Consider the following 20,917-nt stretch of genomic DNA (forward strand, 5'->3'; position numbering starts at 1 on the left):
AAAAAAAAAAAAAAAATCTCCACTCGCCCCCATTCTTCAAGATTTGGGATAATTCCAAATACCTGACTCAGTGCAGATGTTGTTGCGTCTCCACGTCTCCTGCAGCCGCCTTGACGTTGGGTTTTTGCTCTTGCTTTTTCTTTTCAAGTTGCAGGACGCTCATGACAGGGTGGAGAAGTTACAGATCTATCTGTAGAGAGAGCTAGAGATACAGATTGTTGTGATGATGGTGGTCAGGAGTTGACTGGGAGGGAGGAAAAAAAAAAAAAAGCCCTTTACCCCCTAGCACCTGCCCCCCAAACACTTCCCTGCGATCACCCCCTGCTAAGACTGCTACCTCCCAGACACCTGCTTCTCCTGCCACAGCCTCTGCTCCCTCCCCATTGCCTGCTCCCCTTCCCAGCCACCGTTGCCCCTCCTCCACTGCCTCGTCCTACTACCCCAGCTGCTGCTTACCCCTCTGGCTCTGGGGGGGATGTAGGCTGCCCATTGCGGGCTCAGGACTCCCCATCCTGCTGCCCTCCCCCCGGGGACCTCCATGGCCCAGCAGGCGGGACCCAGCACAGGAGGACGGGGAGGCTCAGTGCTGCTGCTGAGAGCTCCATGCCAGTGACGTCACCCTGGCATGGTGTCCCCTGCCCACCCTGCAGCAGCAGCAGTGGCAGTGTGGGGTTGTACCCCCTACTGCTGCTGGGAAGGCAGGAGATACCTCACCATGGCAGCACGGCTGGCACAGGGCTCCCTGCACTGGCACCGAGCCTTCCCACCCCATTTTGCCACAGAAGTCTTGTGGGGAGGGCTGCAGGTCGGGGAGCCCTGAGCCTGCAGCTGGCAGCCTGCATCCACTCCCACCCCGTGCACAAATCTGGGGTTTATGTGCTCCCCATGCCTCCCTCCCTGGGACTGAGTGACCCCATATTTTATCATTGCAGCCCCAAATGGGGTCATGACCCGAAGGGTGGAAACCACTGCTATAGACAGTGCTCACTTGCATAGTGATGGTCACTTGAAAGTACGGTCGTTGGGAAGGAAATTTACAATGAACAGCTTCTCTAACAGAGCTACATTTCCTGTCTCTTGGCTATAACGTAATTCCCCTAGGTGACTTATGTTTCTCGCTTGTGTTTTTCCTCTACCTTCTTCCCCAGGACCTACAAAGATTTTCTTTAGACCTGAATCCAGTAAAGCACTTAAACAAAGACATGAATAGGACCATTTGTGTTCATATACTTGCTTAGACTGGAGCCTCAATAAAAGTACCTTTTAGATCTTAACGAATACATTCATCTTATATTTGATTCAGAGCACAGGCACTGAAGCTTTACTGTTTCATATTATTTTGGTAAAAATTTTCTTGGCCTCAAGAAAAACAAATGCATTTTTCTATTTCAGACACTCGCTTCCAGAAGATGCAGGAGGATATTTTGATAAAGAGACAAGGGTTCTGGAAGTCCCAATGACGATATCAGTTGCTGATAAGGTTAGTGATAATTTGTACTGAAAGTAGTAGAAGATATAAACTTTAACAAGATTTCCACAAGCCAAGCATCCAGAATAGCAGTGTTGAAACAGCAGTCATTTTGTGCTGCTTCAGATGGTGATATCCTTACACAGAGCGAGTGACAACTTACTCTGAGCTGTCCTGAAATCAAAGCAGTGGGATAAGTGACAAGGTATGCATCCTGAGTCACAGAGCAATCTTGTTGAATACCAGACAGGAGTACACGTGGACTCAGCTACCACTCCTGAGTAAGGAGTGGCAGACTTATTCTTCAGCAATCCAGAGCATAGATCTGTGTTCTAGCAACGACCATGATATATTTTGGGGCCAAATGTATGCCACCATCATAGATACAATACAGTTGACTTCAGTGAAGTTGCTCTTGGAGATACTAAATCTACATTAGCTCCTTTATGTTCTAATGAGTCTTACTCACTAAAAGGTATTCAAAATGGTACAATAAATTGCTGAACTGGCTGAAGTCCTAACAAGCATCTTTAAAATATAAGCTCTGGAATTTCAAATCCTATTAAAGGTGCTCAGTTATTCCTTGGGGCTCCCTATATTACAGACCACTCTCAGGTATCACAGTACAAAGTTTTATTCTGACAGTATAAAATGTTGTACAGCAAGCTTATCATACATGTATCTAAACAGGAATATTTTACACAGTAAAACACAGTATTAAGCTGACGTTCAAAATAAGCATGTTAATTAAAACAAATGCAGTTGAGGAATAGAATAGAACATCCTCACTTAACTGTGTTTTATAAGAATCATGTCATTTAAATCATAGACTTTAATTCTTACTTGGTGTTTCAGCTGTAATTCTTACCAATGTTCTTGCACTTGTTTCAGATGAAACCAGCTACATTTACTGTCCATGCAATTGTTACCACCTCTGATTTAGAAATCAGTCCTGCTGAAGTGAATTTTGGATATTGCACTATCTATGAAACTGTTCAAACAACCATCACTCTAACAAACAAATCCATCCTGCCACAAGAGTTCGGATTTGTGGATCTCCCTGAGGTGTGGTAACTACCCCCACTTACTTTTTCTGTTTAAAATTCACTTAATACTTGTGAGACCCTCATAGAATGAATTGTGACTGATTGTCGTGGTTATACCCCCACCAGCAACCTAAGAACTGTAAGGATCAGATAAGTATTCTAATTTGCATATGTAAATTCAATCTTAGTGTACCACTAAGCACTCGCAAAAGTAATATAAGAACAGTAAGCCCACTCCAAATAATATATTTCCATAACAGTTTCACTCTTCCTCCTCCCCCCCCACACCCGACACCATCTCCCAGATAAAGTAGGTTAGTATCATCAGTTTTTAGAACAGAAAACCACAGTCTGGCCTCAAAAGGCATCTGCAGGGACTTAGTCCTCAGGGGATGGATCCAAGTAGTGGCTGTAGGCAAATCTGTATTGCCAAATTTAAAACTTCACTTTCAATTGTAAAAGCCTGTTAAAGTATGGCCCAAGTTAAAATGATTTCAGTGGAACTGGAAGAAGAGCTTTAGAAATGACCTCAGGGATTTTTTTTTGTTCAGCAAGAAGAGAACCCAAAATAATTACTGCAGTAGCAGAGTGAGATATCCCTGTTCCTTCACTAAGGTCTTCATGGAACATGGAAGGCAAGAGACAGCAGCATTCACATACATGATCACAAACCACCTCAGCTTTGTCTACATACTTAATTTAAAAAGTGTAGCTCAAGTGATTATTGTGCCTAGGTGACTCCAAATCCCTTATGGATGTTCAGTAGTGGATCCAGGCCAGCAAACAGGGTGCAGCAGTAGTGGAAAGCTCACTGCGGACATTCAGCAAGTTCAATGCCCATGTGTCTAGCAACCAGGACTGGAGCTCTGTGATGAACCAGCAGTGAAAGGAAGTGCAGGTTCTCTATCGCACTTGCTTGTTCCACCTCAGGATATGTTCAGTTTACAAATTGCAGTGTTTTCTATCTCTCAGTCCTGCAGACAAACAGGACTTAAGAGTCCAGTTAGGTTATTTCAGGTTCATGCATCACCAGCAGTATTAAAAATTCTGTGGGACAAACTGGCCTCTGTTATACCTGGGTAACTCAAATTTTCCTTAACTTCCAGATATATCCAGTTATCAAACTGTACAAATTCATTATGGGTTTCCTGAATGACAAACATCACTGGACCCTACAGTACTGCTTTCTGGAGGTCACAATTTTGTATTGGGGTTTAGTATTAAGGAAAGAGAATTGCATTTTTAAGCTAATGAACAACACTACCACAAGCTCAAATTGTTATAAACTCATGGGTAAATTTAGATTAAAAATAAGAAGATTTGTAGCTCGCAGAGGAATAACATTTTGAAATGGTCTTCCAAATAAAATAATGTGGGCAAACAACTTGAATTGCTTTGAGATTAAACCAGATGAGTTTACGAAAGGGCCGGATCTCTGGCATAATGAGCAGGGTGTGAGACGTGGAGTCATGTGTCCATGGTCCCCAGGTTGGGATAGAGAGAGCACTTTTTGTATTGTGGAAGGTTTGTGGTAATACAGCACTTTAGGATTTTTGCTGGTCATATGTAGGAAGGAATTTTTTTCCATTCATGAATAATGCTGGCTGGGGGAGAGGTCCTGTTTTTCTGATTTTAGGATGTTTCCCTCCCCCCACACTTTCCACTACAACAGACTTACCAACTGGACCCAGCAGCTCTCCACACTGCCACACTGTGCTCCTCGCTGCCTGCATTCACGGGGCATTTATCAGCCACGTTATTGGCCACATCGGTGAAAAAAAGCCAATTGCCAATACAGTACGTTTTCCTTATATCAGTGCTGATCCAATATGCGACCTATGTACGAGTGCACCTCAAGTTTAATAAAACTAGATTTTATTTTTTGCCCTTTGGAAGTTTGTTGAAGTTCAGCCTGATGATGGATTTGGGACTCTCCTGCCCCTTGAAAGTCTGAACTTGGACATATTCTTTAAAGCCAACAAAGCAAAAGACTACAGCTTTGAGCTAATCTGCAAGACAGAAATTAACAGGTATGTTAATAGAATAGTAGCTAGTGTAGAAATGTTAGTGTGATGCAAGGTTATACTCTGATTAAGTCCCAGCCTGCATGGGAGAGGCTATTTGCCTTGGCATTTTGGTTTCTCTCCTCGTGTCCCACCCAGAATCCAATGTGGTCATATTTCCTGAACTGTAAGGTTGCTTCTTATTTTCTTCACCTGAAACATTTTCTTGCTGGAATTATTGAAGTATTACTTTGGCAGCATATAGATTTCTTCTAAAGATAGTCCATATCCATGCAATTGATGTCACTGTCAGATGTGACCTCACTGGACATATATGCAGAAGCTCAAAGAGACCATACATCTAGGTCTTCTCTAGGAAACTGTACATTTTTATAAACAGAAACCATATTTGCCTCACCCTACCATCCTTAAGTAAAATTCCCATTGCAGCCACTGACATTCCTTCTTGACTAGGACAGCAGGATCAGTTTCCTAGGTTTCTGGGCTGTTTAAAAAGCTATGTTTATGCTGAGACAATTTATGGTGTGTTTATTTTTAGACAATTCAAGCTGTCATGCAAAGCAGTTGGAGTCCACCCACCTCTCGAGTTGTCTCATTCCTTAGTTCAGTTTGCTGCAACAGCTTTAAATGATGTATCTACAGCAACACTGTATGTGATAAATTCACATGTCAGCCTTAACCGCTTTACTCATGCTGTCCCAAGAATTGGCAAAGGGCAAACTGCCCCTGTTGGACCTACTTCCTTTGAATTTCATGTGCCAGAAAGTTCTCCTGTGACAGTCATGCCATCTGTTGGGACCGTGTTGCCAGGGAAGGTAAATTTACTCTTAGCATGTCAAGTATTTGAATAAGAAAAATAAAATCCTTTAATCATCTCTGTCCTTGCAAATTTTTTTATTTGTAACAGAAGCACGAAAGCCAGGTATGGACATTACATTTACTGGTATAAGTGATCAGAAACTGGTCTATACTCATAATAGAACAGAAGTTTGGCACACAAAACTGGTCTATACTTAGAACAGTTCAGCACACCCTTTAAACATGGTGGAACCCAGTCTAAGATTTGCCTCCTCCACCTAAGCGTGAATGTGTGTTCTGTTCACTACTGACCTAAACTACACTGCTTACAGAAAAGTGTGTAACTTGGATGGTTTCCACCTCAGACTTTTTGAATGTCTGTACCTGGCCATACTATTTACTAGTCATGGAGCTAACACATTCTTGTGACTGAGCTTGAAGGAATATTTTTTTAATGGGAATCTAGGCCTTGAATCTACAAGCATACAGATGGGAGTCACATTACTTCATTGGACAAGTCCCCAGGTATGGCTCTTAACCAGTATTATCATAATGATATGTTCAGCTGAAGAGCATTTCAGTGTAGAAGACTTGGGGTATTTTAAAAGCTTTGTAGCACCGTGGCCTTTTCCCTTAGATTCCTTTTACTTGGTTCTAAAGGGTCTAAGTTATTAAGGAACAAAGTCTCACAGCTCCTGTTGAGCTCAGTTGGAAAAGCCCCTTGGTACTTTTCATTCCTGCTCTGTCCCTAGGTGTTGTTAACTTGCATTCTAATGTCTCCCATGTATGTGCTCTTCCAATCCCAGAAATGCTTGATTCAAGTATCCTTCAGACCAGTACTGTCAGATCAGCAAATCAGAAAGGAGGCTGTTCAGATGCTGAGTAGAGCAACTGCAACAAGGACATTTTCAGAGAAGAGCATGCGTGAATCAGAAATGCAAGTAAATGTAAGAAATGTAAAAACCAACATGTTAGTCAGCCAACCCTAACATGGAAATGATACTCATTTTACTGTAGGATGTGTGTTAAAATGAAATGTATTTGCAATTAAAAGTAAAATAAATGAAGCCTAGGCATATGGCACAGAGTATCAATACAGACAAAATTCAACTGCTGTAATAGTTAATGCAATCAGGCCATAACTAAATAAATCATAAGGCAACATTTCCAGAAAAATACTGGAGCAACTTATGAGCTTTTGAAAATGTCATTTGAAGTAACTTGAGCACTTCCGAAAGCTTTAGTTTATAGATAATGCGATATATGGAATACGAATGAAAATATTAGTCAGTGATTCCAATAAATTCACACAAGGGCCTAGCTGATATGAATGGATGAAAAGCAATTACACTTAGCAGAGTTGCATCCATTTACTCTCACAGGGGATGTGTGCTTTGAGTTAGAATGAAGGTGCGCTGAGTTTGAAATGTCCTGTTTTTCTTTAGTTCTATTATCCTCCATGTAACTGCTTGCTGCTGGTAAGCTGTGCCCATTATTTATCACCTTAATCACTGTTCTTACCCTGTCCTGGTGCATCCATGTGTCATCTCATGTTTATATACGTAGATCATAAGCAAGGGACTATCTTTTATTTATGTGACTGTATAACACTGTATAATTACTGATTAGGACCTGTACGCATTGTTGAAATACAAAAAATCCATAATTTCAAAATCTCTTCCTTAACATATAATTGGTGTGGTGTGTAAAGGGCTGTACTTATATATTTACAGAATAAGAAAAAAGATGAATCTTTCGCTGGGAAAAGGGAAGGAAGGAAAGCAAGTATGATTGCTATCAAGCGACGGTCTAGCATACACCTTTCCAAGGACAGAGACAGTAAACGTTTGACCACATCTGGCATTGAGTTCCCCAAACCAGAAAATATAAAACCTGAGTAAGTCAGTAACAGCCACTTTTACTGTGCAGCAAACAAATGCAGTGCATCAAAATGGTTTAATTAATCCACTATATCCTATGGACAGGCAAGGAATCTAATTCAAGGAGTGAAATGGTCTTTTCTGTATTGTAAAGGTTATTTCCAAAATTAGCATTGCTTCTAGTGTCTGTGGCGAGAATATCTCCTGTGAGACACAGAATCTCTCCTTATGGATCAAATATAAGAGGACTTGAAATGACATACTACACAGCACTAAACAATGTTGTACTATAATTCAGCTGAACCAACAGTGATACTAAGTTAAAAGGGCGGTTGGCCTATTTTTCAAGGAAGAGTCTGATTTTAAAGTTTTAATAACAGAAGCTAAAGGCAAACTATACAGGTCTTTCAAATAAGTATGAAACAAGTGTAGTAATATGAAATTGTGACATGCTTATGACCACCATACAAGCCGATGGGCATGCTCTCCCCCTTGAGCCACGTCACAGCTGGGTCTGTTCACCTGGCATGACTTGCTGTTTACACTGGGATTTACCTCTGGAGGTGGTGATCAGTGGTTCCTGCAGGGCCCAGGGTAACTCTATTGGCATGTCTTCTGTGGGGCTCCTCCTACCCCAACCCCACCCCTTTCCACTTGCGTGTTTGTGATCAGCCTGGGTGACACTCAGATATGGTGGCAGGGGCTTTTTCTCGTGCACTGGGGCTCAGTGAAGATGACGACTGCAGGAGGTCTTGCTGCTGTCCCATGTGCTCTGAAAATTGCAATACAGCTAAAAATCCAAGTGCTCTCCCCTGTTTCTGTCTTCGGGTTTCCTTCAATCCCGAGGCTCCCAGGGCCCAGGCCAACTGGTGGAGCTCCTTCTGGCCATGTGGTGCTGGCCAGCTTGTCCACAGACCAGCCACATAGGCGCCAGTGCCATGGTGAGTAGGGCAGAAACCTGTCACAGAAATAAAATTCCCTCCAGGGCAAAAGACAAACACAAGGGCTACATGTGTTGTAGATAGCCCAGCAGTTCCTTATTTTAGGTCTTATTTGTATTAGCACAGTTGTAGTAGTATAGTTCATTACAAATTAATTGCATATCTGAAAACTTTGAGACATTGCCAGGCATACCATATCATAGAAATATGATTTAGGAGCATTACTGTAGTTTAAAAAGAGTCACTGAAAAATGTATCATGGGAGAAATGCACTAAGAAATTTCCTGTCTTTTCTAATGTGACATTAAGTATCTTAAATCAGAATTTTGTTCTCTCTAATGCAAATAGAGAAGGAAACCAGATAATGATAAATGAAGAATAAGTGCAAATAGCCCAGTAGGTCAGGTCTCCAGTGCAGTATTATGTTTGGTACCATTAAGACTAAAGTTTCCTGTTACTATATAAACGTTTTTGTCTCTTATTAAAATAATTTTCTTGGACTCTCTAGCTCTGAAGAATATATGGCAGCCCAGTCTTCCCTGATCAGAAATTTCAGAGGGAAGTTTGAGAAATACATCATACCTTGCTTTGTTGCAAGTGGAGATATTGATAAAAAGGGAGTCTCTGAAACTTTAAACTACAGGTACTATACACATGAGCAGCATGGAACTAGGTAAAAGTAATTTGTAGTGGATCAGAAAGATAAGAGGAAAGTAGGGGGCTGAATGTTGAAAGAGTTGTTGAAAAAGCGATTATTCTGTTTTGGGGAAAGCCAGATTCTGATCTTAATTGTCCCATAAATCAGTGGAAGTTCTTGGAAGTTAAACCAGTGTAACTGAGATAAGAATCTAGCCTGCTAATGTCAAAGCAGCTTAGAGAATATTTATTGTGTAAAGTTTATAAGCTATATCCAGTCCACCTCTTCTGCTTACGCAGATGCAAGAAAATTAGCAGCTGCCAAGAATTACATTAAACTGATTTACTGCTCCACCCCCACGTGCATAGAATAAGACCAGATTTATAACACCAGATTTTATTCTCTGTATGATCTAAGAGCAAACATTTTTTCCATCTCCCCAGTCCTTATAACACCTTGTACCTAGAATTGCACTGTCCTGCGGTAGCACCATCTGTTGTGATCACGTCAGATAATGGAAAAAACATCATCAACTTTGGGGAGGTTGCAGTAGGTATGAAGTTTAAGTTAAATTTTGAGTTTTTGATTTATTTTAAACATAGTTTTATTCTTTCTTATTCACTGTAGATGCAATTTACAAACAGAGGCCACATGTAGGCACCCAAATGGTAATTAGGATCCTAGATTAACACTTCAGGCATTGAACAGTAGGGCTGTGAGAAACAGCATTGTTTCATTTTGACTTCAGTTTTGCTGTTTCAGAGGGATAATGTTTTGTTTCACTGTTTCAAAGTACTGTTCCATTTAATTTTGTCGAAACTGTTCCCCTGTTTTGATGCTGTTTCGACACGTGTCAATATTTCGCCCTTGAGGAATCATGAAAATGCCTATAGTTTTGTCATTTCTTGCCTGATTCAGATGAGAATTGCAGGGATGGTAGCCTCTTCTGAGCGCATGGAGCCTGCCAAGTTCCAAGGATGTAGGTGCAGGAGTTTCTGGGAAACTGCACCTCAAACAGTTCAAAGCAAAACTCTTATCACTTGCTGGCAGTGGCAGCCTGCTGTCATCCCGCACGCATATCTGGGGACCCACGCCCCCTGAGAGGGCTGCGGGGTTGTGTCAGACTCTTCCTGCGGGGTGCAGGCCCCCAGATCTGCATGTGGGATGACAACAGGCTGCTGCTGCTGGCTGCGCCGAGCACTTGGAAGACTGATGCTGCCGCTGGTCCCAGCCTGTAGCGGCAGCCTGTTGTCATCCTGTGTGCAGATCCAGGGGATCGCGCCACCTGAGAGGAGTCTGGCACAGCCCCACAGCCCTCCCAGGGGGTGCAGGCCCTTGGATCTGTGCATAGGATGGCAGTACGCTGTTGCTGCCAGCTGGGGCCAGTGGCAGCACCAGTCTTCCCAGCACTCGGCACAGGCTGCGCCCACTGCTGGTCCCAGCCGGCAGTGGCAGCCTGCTGTCATCCTGTGTGCAGATCCAGGGGTTCATGCCCCCAGGAAAGACTCCGGCACAGTCCTGCAGCCCTCTTGGAGCGTGGAGGTCCCCGGATCTGCGCGCAGGGTTTCGGCAGGCTGCTACTGCCAGCTGGGGAAATAGCCCAGAGCCACCACGATTACCAGCTGGCAGCGGTAGCCTGCTGTCATCCCGCATCATCCAGGGGCCCACGGTCCCTAGGAAGAGTTGGGGAAAGCGATCAGAGAGCTGGGGGAAAGACTGGGGAGCTGGGGAATCCAACCAGGAACTCCTGGTTCAATTCTCCAGCTCTCTGATTGCTTTCCCCCAGCTCTCTGATCATTTCCCTAGCTCTTCTTGGGGGGCATGGGCCCCTGGATCTGTGCGCTGGGTTTCAGCAGGCTGCTGCTGCAGTTTCAGGGAGCTAGATGTCAATATCAGAGCAGTCCTTCCCCCTCTTCCCCCTCCCTTTCTTTAATTTTTGTTTAGCTGCAAGCAAGCCCGGCTTCGACATTCAAAACTTTCAAAACTTTTGAAACGTTTCGAGTGCCCTTGTTTAATTTCAAAGCTGTTTCAAAGCCTTTCAATTCATTTCAATTTCACTGTTTCGAGCTCGAAATGCATCGAAGCAGCTTCGAAATGAAACACCCGGCAAAATTTCGCATAGCCTTGTTGAACAGACCACCTGATGCCCAGACATGGAATTAGGAGCCCTAATTGTGATCAACCTAGTGTGAAAATGCTGTGTTCACTTTGACTGTATTCCAGCTACAGGAACTGAGTGAATGTTTAAAGAGGGAGAATTGTTAATAAAATATAGTTCTGTGTGTTATGGATTGATGCAGTTGAACAGAACTCAGTTCCCCTTTTAGTTTTTATTGTCTTAAGTAATAACTGCTAGTAACATCCACCAGTAAATGTGTTGTGAAGATGCATTTTCCCCTGCTGGGTATAATATTTTACCCAGCTAGCGTTCTGAGAACTCAGTGCAGTTACTGAAAGTACTAGCCTGTATACTAGCCATGTAATTTATGGAGCCTTCACCACAGCCACACTGGCTGCATAATATTGATTTACAAGTATGACTTGTGAGGTGAGGTAATATCTTTTATTGGACTAACTTGTATAAATGGAAAAAAAGAGGAGACAAATTATTGGGCTTCAGCCCCCTTTTCAGGTCTGGGAAAGAAGTGTAGTCTCAGGCCAAATTCAATGCAAGTTAGAACAGCTGCTTTAGTTTAAATTGCCATATTTACCCAAATCCAAGACAGTTCTGAATGTAAGATACCGCCTTCCCAATAATTAGATTCTATACATGGAAGACCTATAGATTTGTTGTAATTTTCCATGTATAGAATCTAATTATTAGGTTAAATTCATCTCCTTTTCCTGCTGCAGGAGGGAAATCAGTGGCAGGGGGGCAGGCAGTGGGGGAGGTAGTAGGAACCAGGCAGTAGGAGCAGATGGTGGGGGACTGAAGCAGATTGCCCTTTGCTGCGTGCCCCCACTCCACTTGCTCCATCTGCGGCTTGCTCCTCATACTCCCATGCTGGCCCCCCTACAACTCGCCCACCCCATGCCTACCCCACCAGCACCTTCCCCCCTTCAGTGCCTGGCCCCTCTGCTGCCTGCTCCCTCACCTGTGTCCCTGCAGCCTCTGCCTCCCCTGCCCCTCTACTGTCTCTGCTCCCCAACTCCCCCCTCCACCACTTACCCTTGCTGGGGCTCTGACCTCCCTCCAGTCCAGGGCACAGAGCACATGTTTGCTTCAGTCCCAGCCTGGCACAGAAGTAGCTGCAGGAGTAGCAGCAGCTCTGGTGGGCTCCAGACTGGGGGGCAGAGGCTGCAGTGTGAGACGAGGGGTGGGAGGGCAGAGGTGGCAAGGGACAGGCAGCAGTGATAGCTCTGACCATGACCCCAAGTCAGGTCTGGAGCCAGAGCCACAGCAGCTGCCTATATTCAAATCCAAAACAAGGGATTTTTATCCTTATGTTAAATGGGGGGAAAAGGCCCTCATCTTGGATTAAAGTAAATATGGTATATCATAACCCTCACCGTCACCCTGACTTTACCAGATTTATCAGAGCAAACCTGGAACCAAACCTTGCCGAATCAAATGTAAGACCTACTAACACATCTCTATAGACACCACCATCAACACATACCATCATAAAACCCTCAGAAATCATGGGTCCTACACATGCCTACCACAACATCTGATATACTTTATTCTGTGCAAAAACTGTGTGGTGAAACTTCCAAAGAACTTCCAAGAAACTTCCAATTAATTACCAAAGAAAAAATGAGAAAGAATAGATATATACCCTATTTCCAGTGGAAGGCCATTTCTCTGTCTCTGCCTCCACAGTCCTTGTCCTCAAAGGAAACACACATAACACCTTCAGAAAGCAAATCTGGGAAAATAAGTTCATAAGTTTACTGGACACCAGAAGCCATGAATTGTGAGTTATTGAAGTTAGTGGCTCATTATAACTTACCTCTCACCCTTTCCTCTGCTACCTTGTCTTTGCTCTGTAAGTGATAACGCCTCACTTCCCTATCAAATGGTCAAATTAATTTAATATACCATATTTACCTGAATCCAAGACAACTTTGAATTTAAGATGACCCCTCCAATAATTAGATTCTATACATAGAAAATTATAAATTCGTTATAATTTTCATGTACCAAATCTAATTAATGGAAGGTTATCTTAAGTTTGTCTGGTGGGGAAAGCAATGCCTGCAGTAAGGGGCCAGACTGCCATTTCTTGCTTCCTTGTCATCCTGCCACATGCCTCCCTGATTCCTGGCCTGCCATGCCTGTACCTGCCCTCTGCTGTCTTTGCCTTGCCCCTCCACCTGCCCTCCAACTTCCTGCCTCCCCCAACCCCTGCCTTCCCCACCTCCATGCCCCCTATGCCTGCACTCCCACAATCCCATACCACACCCTTCCCCCCTTGCATTCTGCTGCAGCTCTTCTTCTCCAGCCCCTGCCTGGGTCCAATCCAGCCCAGCCAGGTTGGGGCTGGAGGGACCAGAGTCAAAGGGGAAGGTAAGGGGGACAGCTGTGGGGAGGGGAGCAGGGTATGGCAGGACAGGCTAAAGGAAGGAGCAGGAGACAGGGGAGGAAGGCACAGGTATGGGGGCAGAGTGTGGGAGGGAAGGTTGCAGGTTCTGCTACTCTCACCCGCACCCTATGGGCTCCCCTGCCACGTGCCCTCTCCCCCATCAAATGAGCAGGTGTAGCCCAGGGCAGGTGGTGGTGCAGCTCTAAATCCAGGGCCAAAACCAGAGTGGAGCTGCTGCCTGACCCAGGCCAGTACTTGGATCCAAGACAAGGTTTCCTCCTCCCCATAATGCTGATTGAGGGGGGGAAAAAAACTTTGTCTTGGATTTGAGTAAATATGGTAATAAATTTAAACTAAAGCAGTAGTTTGAGCTCATACTTAGCTTAGACTGTGACCTGATGAAGGGCATCTAAAGCCCAACAGCTTGTCTCCTCTCTCTCCTAATTGGTCCAGTAAAATATGTTATCTCATCTCACAAAGCTTGCTTTTCTATATCCTTGGACCATCACTGCTATGACATCATTTACATGTATCATATTTAGGAAATCTCATTCAGGCAAAATGCCATAAAATATGTGAAAAGTCTTAGACCTAATAAGTGTCCATAACAGCAATCTGAGAGGTGTCTGGTCTTTTCATTTCTGGGCTTGGGAAGACTAGAAATGGCAGGTATATTACTTTCCATCTTGCTTATTGCTAACTCCAAAACTCTTCACTAGACCATCCTGGAAACGGACGATGATGTTTTACTTGCTCGAACATTCTTTGTGATTGGACTGTGTTGAATATTAGGATAGAAGCAGTTGTCAGCATTGGAGTCAACACCAGGAGGGGTCTGTTTAGTGTTCCTGCTTATTGCTTTTTGTTGTTCTGACATGTTTAAAGTGGTGTTCTTATTCATTTCAGGGCACAGAATAACTAAACAAATTACAATACAAAACATCGTAGATGAGCAGCTAGCAGTATCCTTGACTGGAGCATCCACTGGTCCCAGTGCATAAACAAATGCATTGAATGTGGTCCTGTGTCTATGAGCTGTTCAACACCAGAGCATGAGGGATTCTAAAAGGACCTTTACTGGAATCAGGATGGTTCAAATGATGCTTATCTTTCACAACCTGGTAGATGGTAAAATCAGTTTTTCAGGGCCTAACTAGGTGACCCTTTGGAAGCTCCCTTCCCAACCCATTTGTTTCTACAAAAGCTATATGTGCTTTTTGCTGACAGCTACTTAAAGCCCCGAATCAAAATGCACTTAATTCTCAAGTTGCAAGCCCTTTTGAGAGCAAAAATTACTCGTTCAGTGCAACCCATTCCAGCACCAGCACAAGACATTTGAAGTACAGTGAGGGAAAGTGAAGTTCTGCCTCATGACTTCACTGAATTTCTAGAAATCTTGTGGGAATATGTCTGTGCTTTTAGCACTGTCTCACTTAATCAAGATGGAGAATGAAAACACTCTCTCTTATATGCTAGTTTAACTTATTCATGTCATATTTTAGGCAATAACTTGGAATAATATTGCATGGAATTTATTGGAAATGTCTGTAACTGAAAGAAGAAAAAAAGGCTTTCAGGTGTTTGAATTTCCTGGGTAGATTTTCTATGCTCTGATTAGCTCGCTAATCCTATAAAAAATTCAGATGATGAGTTAGCTTAGGCATCATTTGTCTCAGCTGTATTTGGATCTGTTCTTGTGCCTCCTCTTTCATCTGTCACCTATATACTTATGTTTCCTTGAACTATAGTATTTCAGATAGGCTTCTCCATCCTGAATCCCCATGGTCCTTTCCTATTGGTCAATCCAGTTGGGTCTCTTCAGCCAGGGGAAAAGCAACTTCTCGTCATTTCTTTTTGTCCAGATGAGAACAAACTGGTGAGTGAAAATGAAATTTGATCTTACACATACACATACAATAAGCAGGCAGAAACATTTAATAGCATGTCATAATGAAAAGATTCTGAGCAACTTTCCCTTTTAAAGTTCTCACATTTTTCTTTCATATGCATTTATATACTACCTTTCACAAAGGTTCCCAGAAGTTTTGGTAAGCCATGATGACACCATTTCTGAAACAGAGTGATATCTAGGGTGGAGAAAGGAACTAGCCAGTGTACTACATATTGTACAAATGGTGTACTCAGAGGTGGGATATTTAGCATCCTTGCAAAAAATATTTGTAGCTCTGTATGAACCTAAGCCTTATCAGAACAGCAGCAGCAGCTTAATTGTTCTAGTAATGTACAATCAGATAAGAAGAGTAATTCCATACATAGGTCATAGTAGGTTGTACTCCCTTGGAGGGTTAAGCATAGGTGTCTGTAGATTTCTTAGACAAGGAAACCTGTACATGTGCTCCAGGTGCCTATACACATGCCCAGGGCTAGAGCAGGGGGCATGTTTTAATTAGAGCTGTTCTTGGGAACCACTCTAATTAAAATGCCCACAGCATCTTGTGTATTCAGTGTCCCACATTTCAAAATGGTGGCAGGGGCGCATTAGCTAAGGCTTATTTGAAGAGCTTTAGTTAAAACACCCCACCACCATTTTGAAAAACGGGACGCTGAATATACAAGACACTGCAGAACACATCAGAGCATGTGTAAAAGTGCTGATTTAGCCCCAGTGTGAGCCAGCATCCACCCTGAAGACCTGTGCAAGCAGAACTCTGATGTCAATGTCATGCCCACAGAGGAGTTGATAATCCTCATGCCCTGAATACAGCCTTTCCATGCCTGTTTCTACAAAAGATCCATGAAGTGATTGGTGAGGAGCTACCAGCATTTGGCCCTTAGTGTATACTGTTCCCAGAAGCTCAAAAACAGGTGTCTATTGTGGCTTGCTATCTGTGCTGACTATTGTGGGCATCTTTCTTTGCAGTTCTTTGAAGCCCTGGATATCTACACTATAAAAAACACCCTGACTCTCAGCATTACTGGACATGGGGTTACTCCCTCAATTGCTTGTTCTGTGGAAGGAAAAATACTTGATATGGGATATGTCATAGCCAAAGAGAAGGGCACTTCCACATTCAAGGTAAATCCTAACTTCAAGGTGGTTACTACCTAGTTTTCTGGCTAGTTAGAAAACCTCATACCAGAGGAAGCTAATCCCTTTCCTGGCTGCTCGGAAGTAGGTAAAGGAATGCCAGAGGATGTGATGCTGTGCAGCAGGTTCTGTGCAAAATGTTTGAGCTTTAAAGCATGTGATGGAATCCTAGAACGAAGTGGCAGCTTCATTAGAGACACTTAATAATAAAGGAAAATAATTCCATATGACAGAGCAGCAGGGGGAGGAGGTGCTAAGCCTCCTTCTCAACAGCTAAGGAGGTGCTGTTACTCTGCATGGCCAATGAGTAGGAGGATAGTTCGGGGAGGGGTATTGGTGCCCTCTGAAAAACTGCCCCTCTGAATGTATTTCTCCTTGGCTGTATTCACTCTTTAGGGGACAAGATCTCAAACAGCTCCTCTAGCATCACCAGCAGAACTACCTGTCCCACCCATGTGCAGCCATTCTGATTATGCCTCTGACGTCTGCATGCTAAGGAGGCAGAAAGGAGAAACAGGACCAACCCTATAAATAGCATGATAGGGACAGGCAGGTATTGCCTGGAGAATGCTTTAATTGAGTCATTCATATGCTGCAAATTTCCATCTTGTTAATTCCAGATCTGATGAACAGGCCAAGAGCTAGGGAGCAAGTTATGTCTCTGAAGTCTTTTGCTTTGTATAGGCATCGCAAAGCTTTGAAATTAGGACTCAGCATACATTTCCTGCTGATGGGTTCCAAGAGGGGGATAGGCCACAGGTTGTCTTGGCAGGGAAAACACATTGTGGATAGCAATAGCCCATATGTGCTCCGTGTGGCAGCTGGGTATGCAGTAGTGCAGTAATGCAATAAAAATGTTTGCAAAATATAGATCCTACATAATTTACAGCAGATTTCCCAGTTAAAATGCTGTCACACAAATGAATCCCTCCAGATACAGAACACTTCCACTCTGGCCCTCAAGTACTCCATGCAACTGGAATCACTCTCACAAACACGGGACAGAGATCTGCAGAAACTTCCTTCCTTCCTAACATCTCCCACAAAAAGGACAGAACTTGTTGGTAAGGAATTTCTTATCTCACTCTTTTAAACTCATGAAGTCTATATAGAAAACAAATTCTGCCCTGGGTATTTTTGCAGGGTCTCATGGGTGTAATTAGAAACAGCATTTGCCTCCCTAACAGCCATATATGCCCACTTCGTTTCTTGGTAGACACAAGTTTATAGAACCTCAGAGGATGTTCCCAAGTAGACAAGTCCCACGTAGACAAGCATTTAAATATCTAATATGCAACACGCAAAGTGGATTTAAACACCATATTTGGGAGGGGCTATTTTTAATTCATACTAAGAAAGGTGTGATGACACTTCAGCTTGCTCTAGAGAAGTGGGTATTTCGGGGAGAAAAAAAACGGCTTTCCAGATGGTTCCAACTAGTATTTCCAATAATCAGATTTCTGGTTTTTCTATATAAAGTGCCCAAGAGATTTTTACTCTCAGCATTGGGATAAAGAAGAATACAAGGGGAATCAGAACAGGACAGGTCTCCCCCTTTGTCGACTTACTCTTGCTTTTGTTCTCCCAGGGACACAAAACTACAATGGTTTGAGTGTGTTCAGTGTCTTTCCAGTAGAGGGAGTAATTGACATTGGAAAGAGTCAGGATTTTACTGTCACCTTCAGCCCTGACCACGAAAGTTTATATTATTCTGACTGCCTTAAGGTCATGCTCTTTGGCAAGGTAAGGTAAGCTCGGGATACCCGGCTTATTTAATCCAGTCTGCTGTAATATAACTGACTGAGTCTGTCATCATGGACAGTTCAATTCTAATAGGAGTTTCAATGCAATGGAAACTGTATTTAGTCACTACTTGAACAGTAACTCTAAATCATATTTTTGTCTGCCGTTGATCTGCCTCCGGACAGATCATGGACACCAGCCAGCACATGTCCTTTGTGCACTGCTGAAGTCCATATGGATTCCCTGCACGGAGTTTGATGGAATGACTGGAAGGGAAACTGCATGCAGAGCCAGTGCCCAAGCAACCTTGCCTAAACAGAGGCTGCATTGGCTCCTGGGAAGCAGCTCTGCTGTTATGCTGCATGCGGCAGGGTGGTTCCATCTGTGGAGCAGTGACTGAGTTTAGACAGAAGCCAGAATCAGGGTGCACAAACTGGCAGCATTGTAAGTTGTATTGCCATGCTCCAGGACCAGCTGGCCAACAGTTGATGAGCAGCACTGCCTTGTGGCTACTAGTGTGTATTGAAGGTAATATGAGTCGAGACAAGTATTGAGCAAAATATTTTTCTCCTCTCCATATGAGTTTGCAGTCCCAGAGTTTTGTCTGGAATTTCAGATAGGAATAAAATAGAACCTCAACCAAAACCAAATAGGCCATGTATGGCTTCCACAGGTACAGCCATGTAGTCCCTGGGGGCTGCTTGAAACCTAGCCCGGGTTCACAAACCTTGGACAAGTTTGGTACCAGGTAAATTTGTCCTGTTTGATGGTTTAGAGTGAGCGCAGCAGTTCTGCTGTAGAATGAAAAAATGAGTAAAAGGGAAGTGATCCCATTAATGAGTGCCTGATGTTATTGTAAGGAAGACAAGGACCTGCCTCTTGTATCCTGAGTTGTATCTAGATGAATAGGAGAAGCTAATATGCCTCCAGACACCAGAACGGACAGATACCGTCAGTTCTAGAAAACTGGTGCAGCTGTGCCAAGATACCTATTACATGAAGATTTGGGCTGTAACCTACCTCTGCAACATTGTTGTCCTACTTAGGAAATAGCCCACATCATCCAGTTGAAGGGTGCTGCAAGAAACCATATGATGTTTGTGGAAGGAGGGGATCCGTTGGATGTGCCCGTAGAGTCCTTAGTTGTAACATCACCTATATCTGAAGAAGCCGGAAAAAGAGGTAACTAATTGCCTTTTTCATTTACTATACCACAGTTGGACAATAGTTTGCATTAATCAAAAGCTCAAGTGAACAGCTCTAGCTTGCAAGGGAAAGAATCAAAATAGAGGAGGAGTATTATGACATGGAGTTGACTTCCAATATTAAAAAAATGGCTTTCAGGAAAAGAGTTTTCTCTGAACATGGTGCAGTAGTACCTCTCTTATGAATGGTAGGGTGTACCACATATAGATTACCTAATTTTGCAGACTTGTATGTGCAAAATCATGGAAAACCAACAATGAATACTGCAAAGAGATGTTACCTTTTTCCTGAAGTGTTTCAAATGTAAAGTGAAGGCTTGTATTCAGTGCTTAAAATTCTCACGTCCCACACCAATCATTACTTGGACATTATTCTGAGTTGAGAGAAAGAGAGAGACCCCCAAGAATACTTAATAAATTCAAGTCTTCTGTTTAATTTCTCAAATTTAAAGGCAGAAGGAAACCTATACCCAGGTAAGGAGGCAAAAGGAAAGACTCGGGTCTAAATGTTATGCCAAAGAGCATGGAAGAGGGGAGATACAAGAAAAGCAATTAAGGTGTACAAATGAAGCTGACTTGACCCTTTTCCTTCTCATCCTTGCCTAAATAAAATCAGTTTTGTTTTTCCACTCTACTCCACTACGCACTCATTTCTGCCCTGGGAAATTTACAATATCTTAGACGTATTTAATAAGTAACTTACAACTCCTGTGACTAGCTGCTTTGAAGTTAACTTGATCTATGTCTGATTTAGAGTTGGAAGAGACAACAAAGTCTATTCTCCTAAGCCTGGAGTGCATCCAAGGAGAGACTTCTCCAACGCCGGTAATAAGGGAGCTGAAAGTTGGAGCTATAGGAGCATCTCAGTTTGCATCCAAAAAGGTAAGAAACTAGATTTGGAGTATCTAGATTCGGAGCCAGTAGAGACCCTAAGTTAAATACATTTCAGGATTTCTGTTGAGCTTTGCACCATATTATAAAAGCATCAAGATTGCTTGAGGGGATAAAGGTGCATTTTTCAGCAAAAGACGAGAGAAATTAGAAGTAGGGGATTGGAAGAGGATAATGGACATAGGTGAATGCATTATAAAAACATGAATATGGGACCAAATTAGTAGGGCTGTGTGAAGCTTCGGGTGCTAATTCGATTTGGAGGAGATTCAGCTCGATTTGGTGGCCAACTCTCAAAATGTGAATCGAGTCAGGGGACCAGTAAAAAGGTCCGAATTGATCTGAAGCTCTCTGAATCAATCCGGAAAAGATTCAGTGTGCTTCAATGATTCAGGCAGTCCCCAGTGGCTGCAGCAGGGAGCTGGAGCCAGACTTGGAGCTGGTAAGCAGAGGGTGGCAGAGGGGGGGCTGGAGGAGGGAGGAGGGAACCACGGGGGGACCCCTGCCATGCCTCATCCTCTGACTCCTCCCCTCACCTCCCCCAGCCCCTCTCTGCGACACCTGCCCAAGCCTCACCATGGCTGCCTCGCCTGCCCCAGCTCGTGGTGCTCTGAAAAAAAGCCCCTACTCACTGGGTGCTGCTAGGCAGGGGTGTGATCCCTGCTGCCCCCACTACCCCACGTTGCATGGGGGGCTCTTCCATGAGCCC

General features: G+C 43.5%; 1 protein-coding gene across 1 annotated transcript in view; it reads left to right on the plus strand.

Moving 5' to 3' along the window:
- Nucleotides 1–20,917, plus strand: part of CFAP74 (cilia and flagella associated protein 74) — a 135,645-nt gene that overhangs the window by 106,556 nt on the left and 8,172 nt on the right. The window contains exons 22-36 of the mRNA XM_019511690.1: nt 1,393–1,480; nt 2,360–2,533; nt 4,411–4,544; nt 5,077–5,353; nt 6,143–6,283; nt 7,070–7,233; nt 8,666–8,800; nt 9,238–9,347; nt 14,227–14,282; nt 15,077–15,196; nt 16,202–16,357; nt 17,304–17,433; nt 17,958–18,112; nt 19,159–19,294; nt 20,072–20,199. Of these exons, the coding sequence (XP_019367235.1) occupies nt 1,393–1,480; nt 2,360–2,533; nt 4,411–4,544; nt 5,077–5,353; nt 6,143–6,283; nt 7,070–7,233; nt 8,666–8,800; nt 9,238–9,347; nt 14,227–14,282; nt 15,077–15,196; nt 16,202–16,357; nt 17,304–17,433; nt 17,958–18,112; nt 19,159–19,294; nt 20,072–20,199 (2,104 nt within the window). The remainder of the gene's footprint in view (nt 1–1,392; nt 1,481–2,359; nt 2,534–4,410; nt 4,545–5,076; nt 5,354–6,142; nt 6,284–7,069; nt 7,234–8,665; nt 8,801–9,237; nt 9,348–14,226; nt 14,283–15,076; nt 15,197–16,201; nt 16,358–17,303; nt 17,434–17,957; nt 18,113–19,158; nt 19,295–20,071; nt 20,200–20,917) is intronic.

This window comes from Gavialis gangeticus, unplaced genomic scaffold, assembly GCF_001723915.1.
Source record: "Gavialis gangeticus isolate Ggan-Ray unplaced genomic scaffold, GavGan_comp1, whole genome shotgun sequence".
NCBI classification, from domain to species: domain Eukaryota; kingdom Metazoa; phylum Chordata; order Crocodylia; family Gavialidae; genus Gavialis; species Gavialis gangeticus.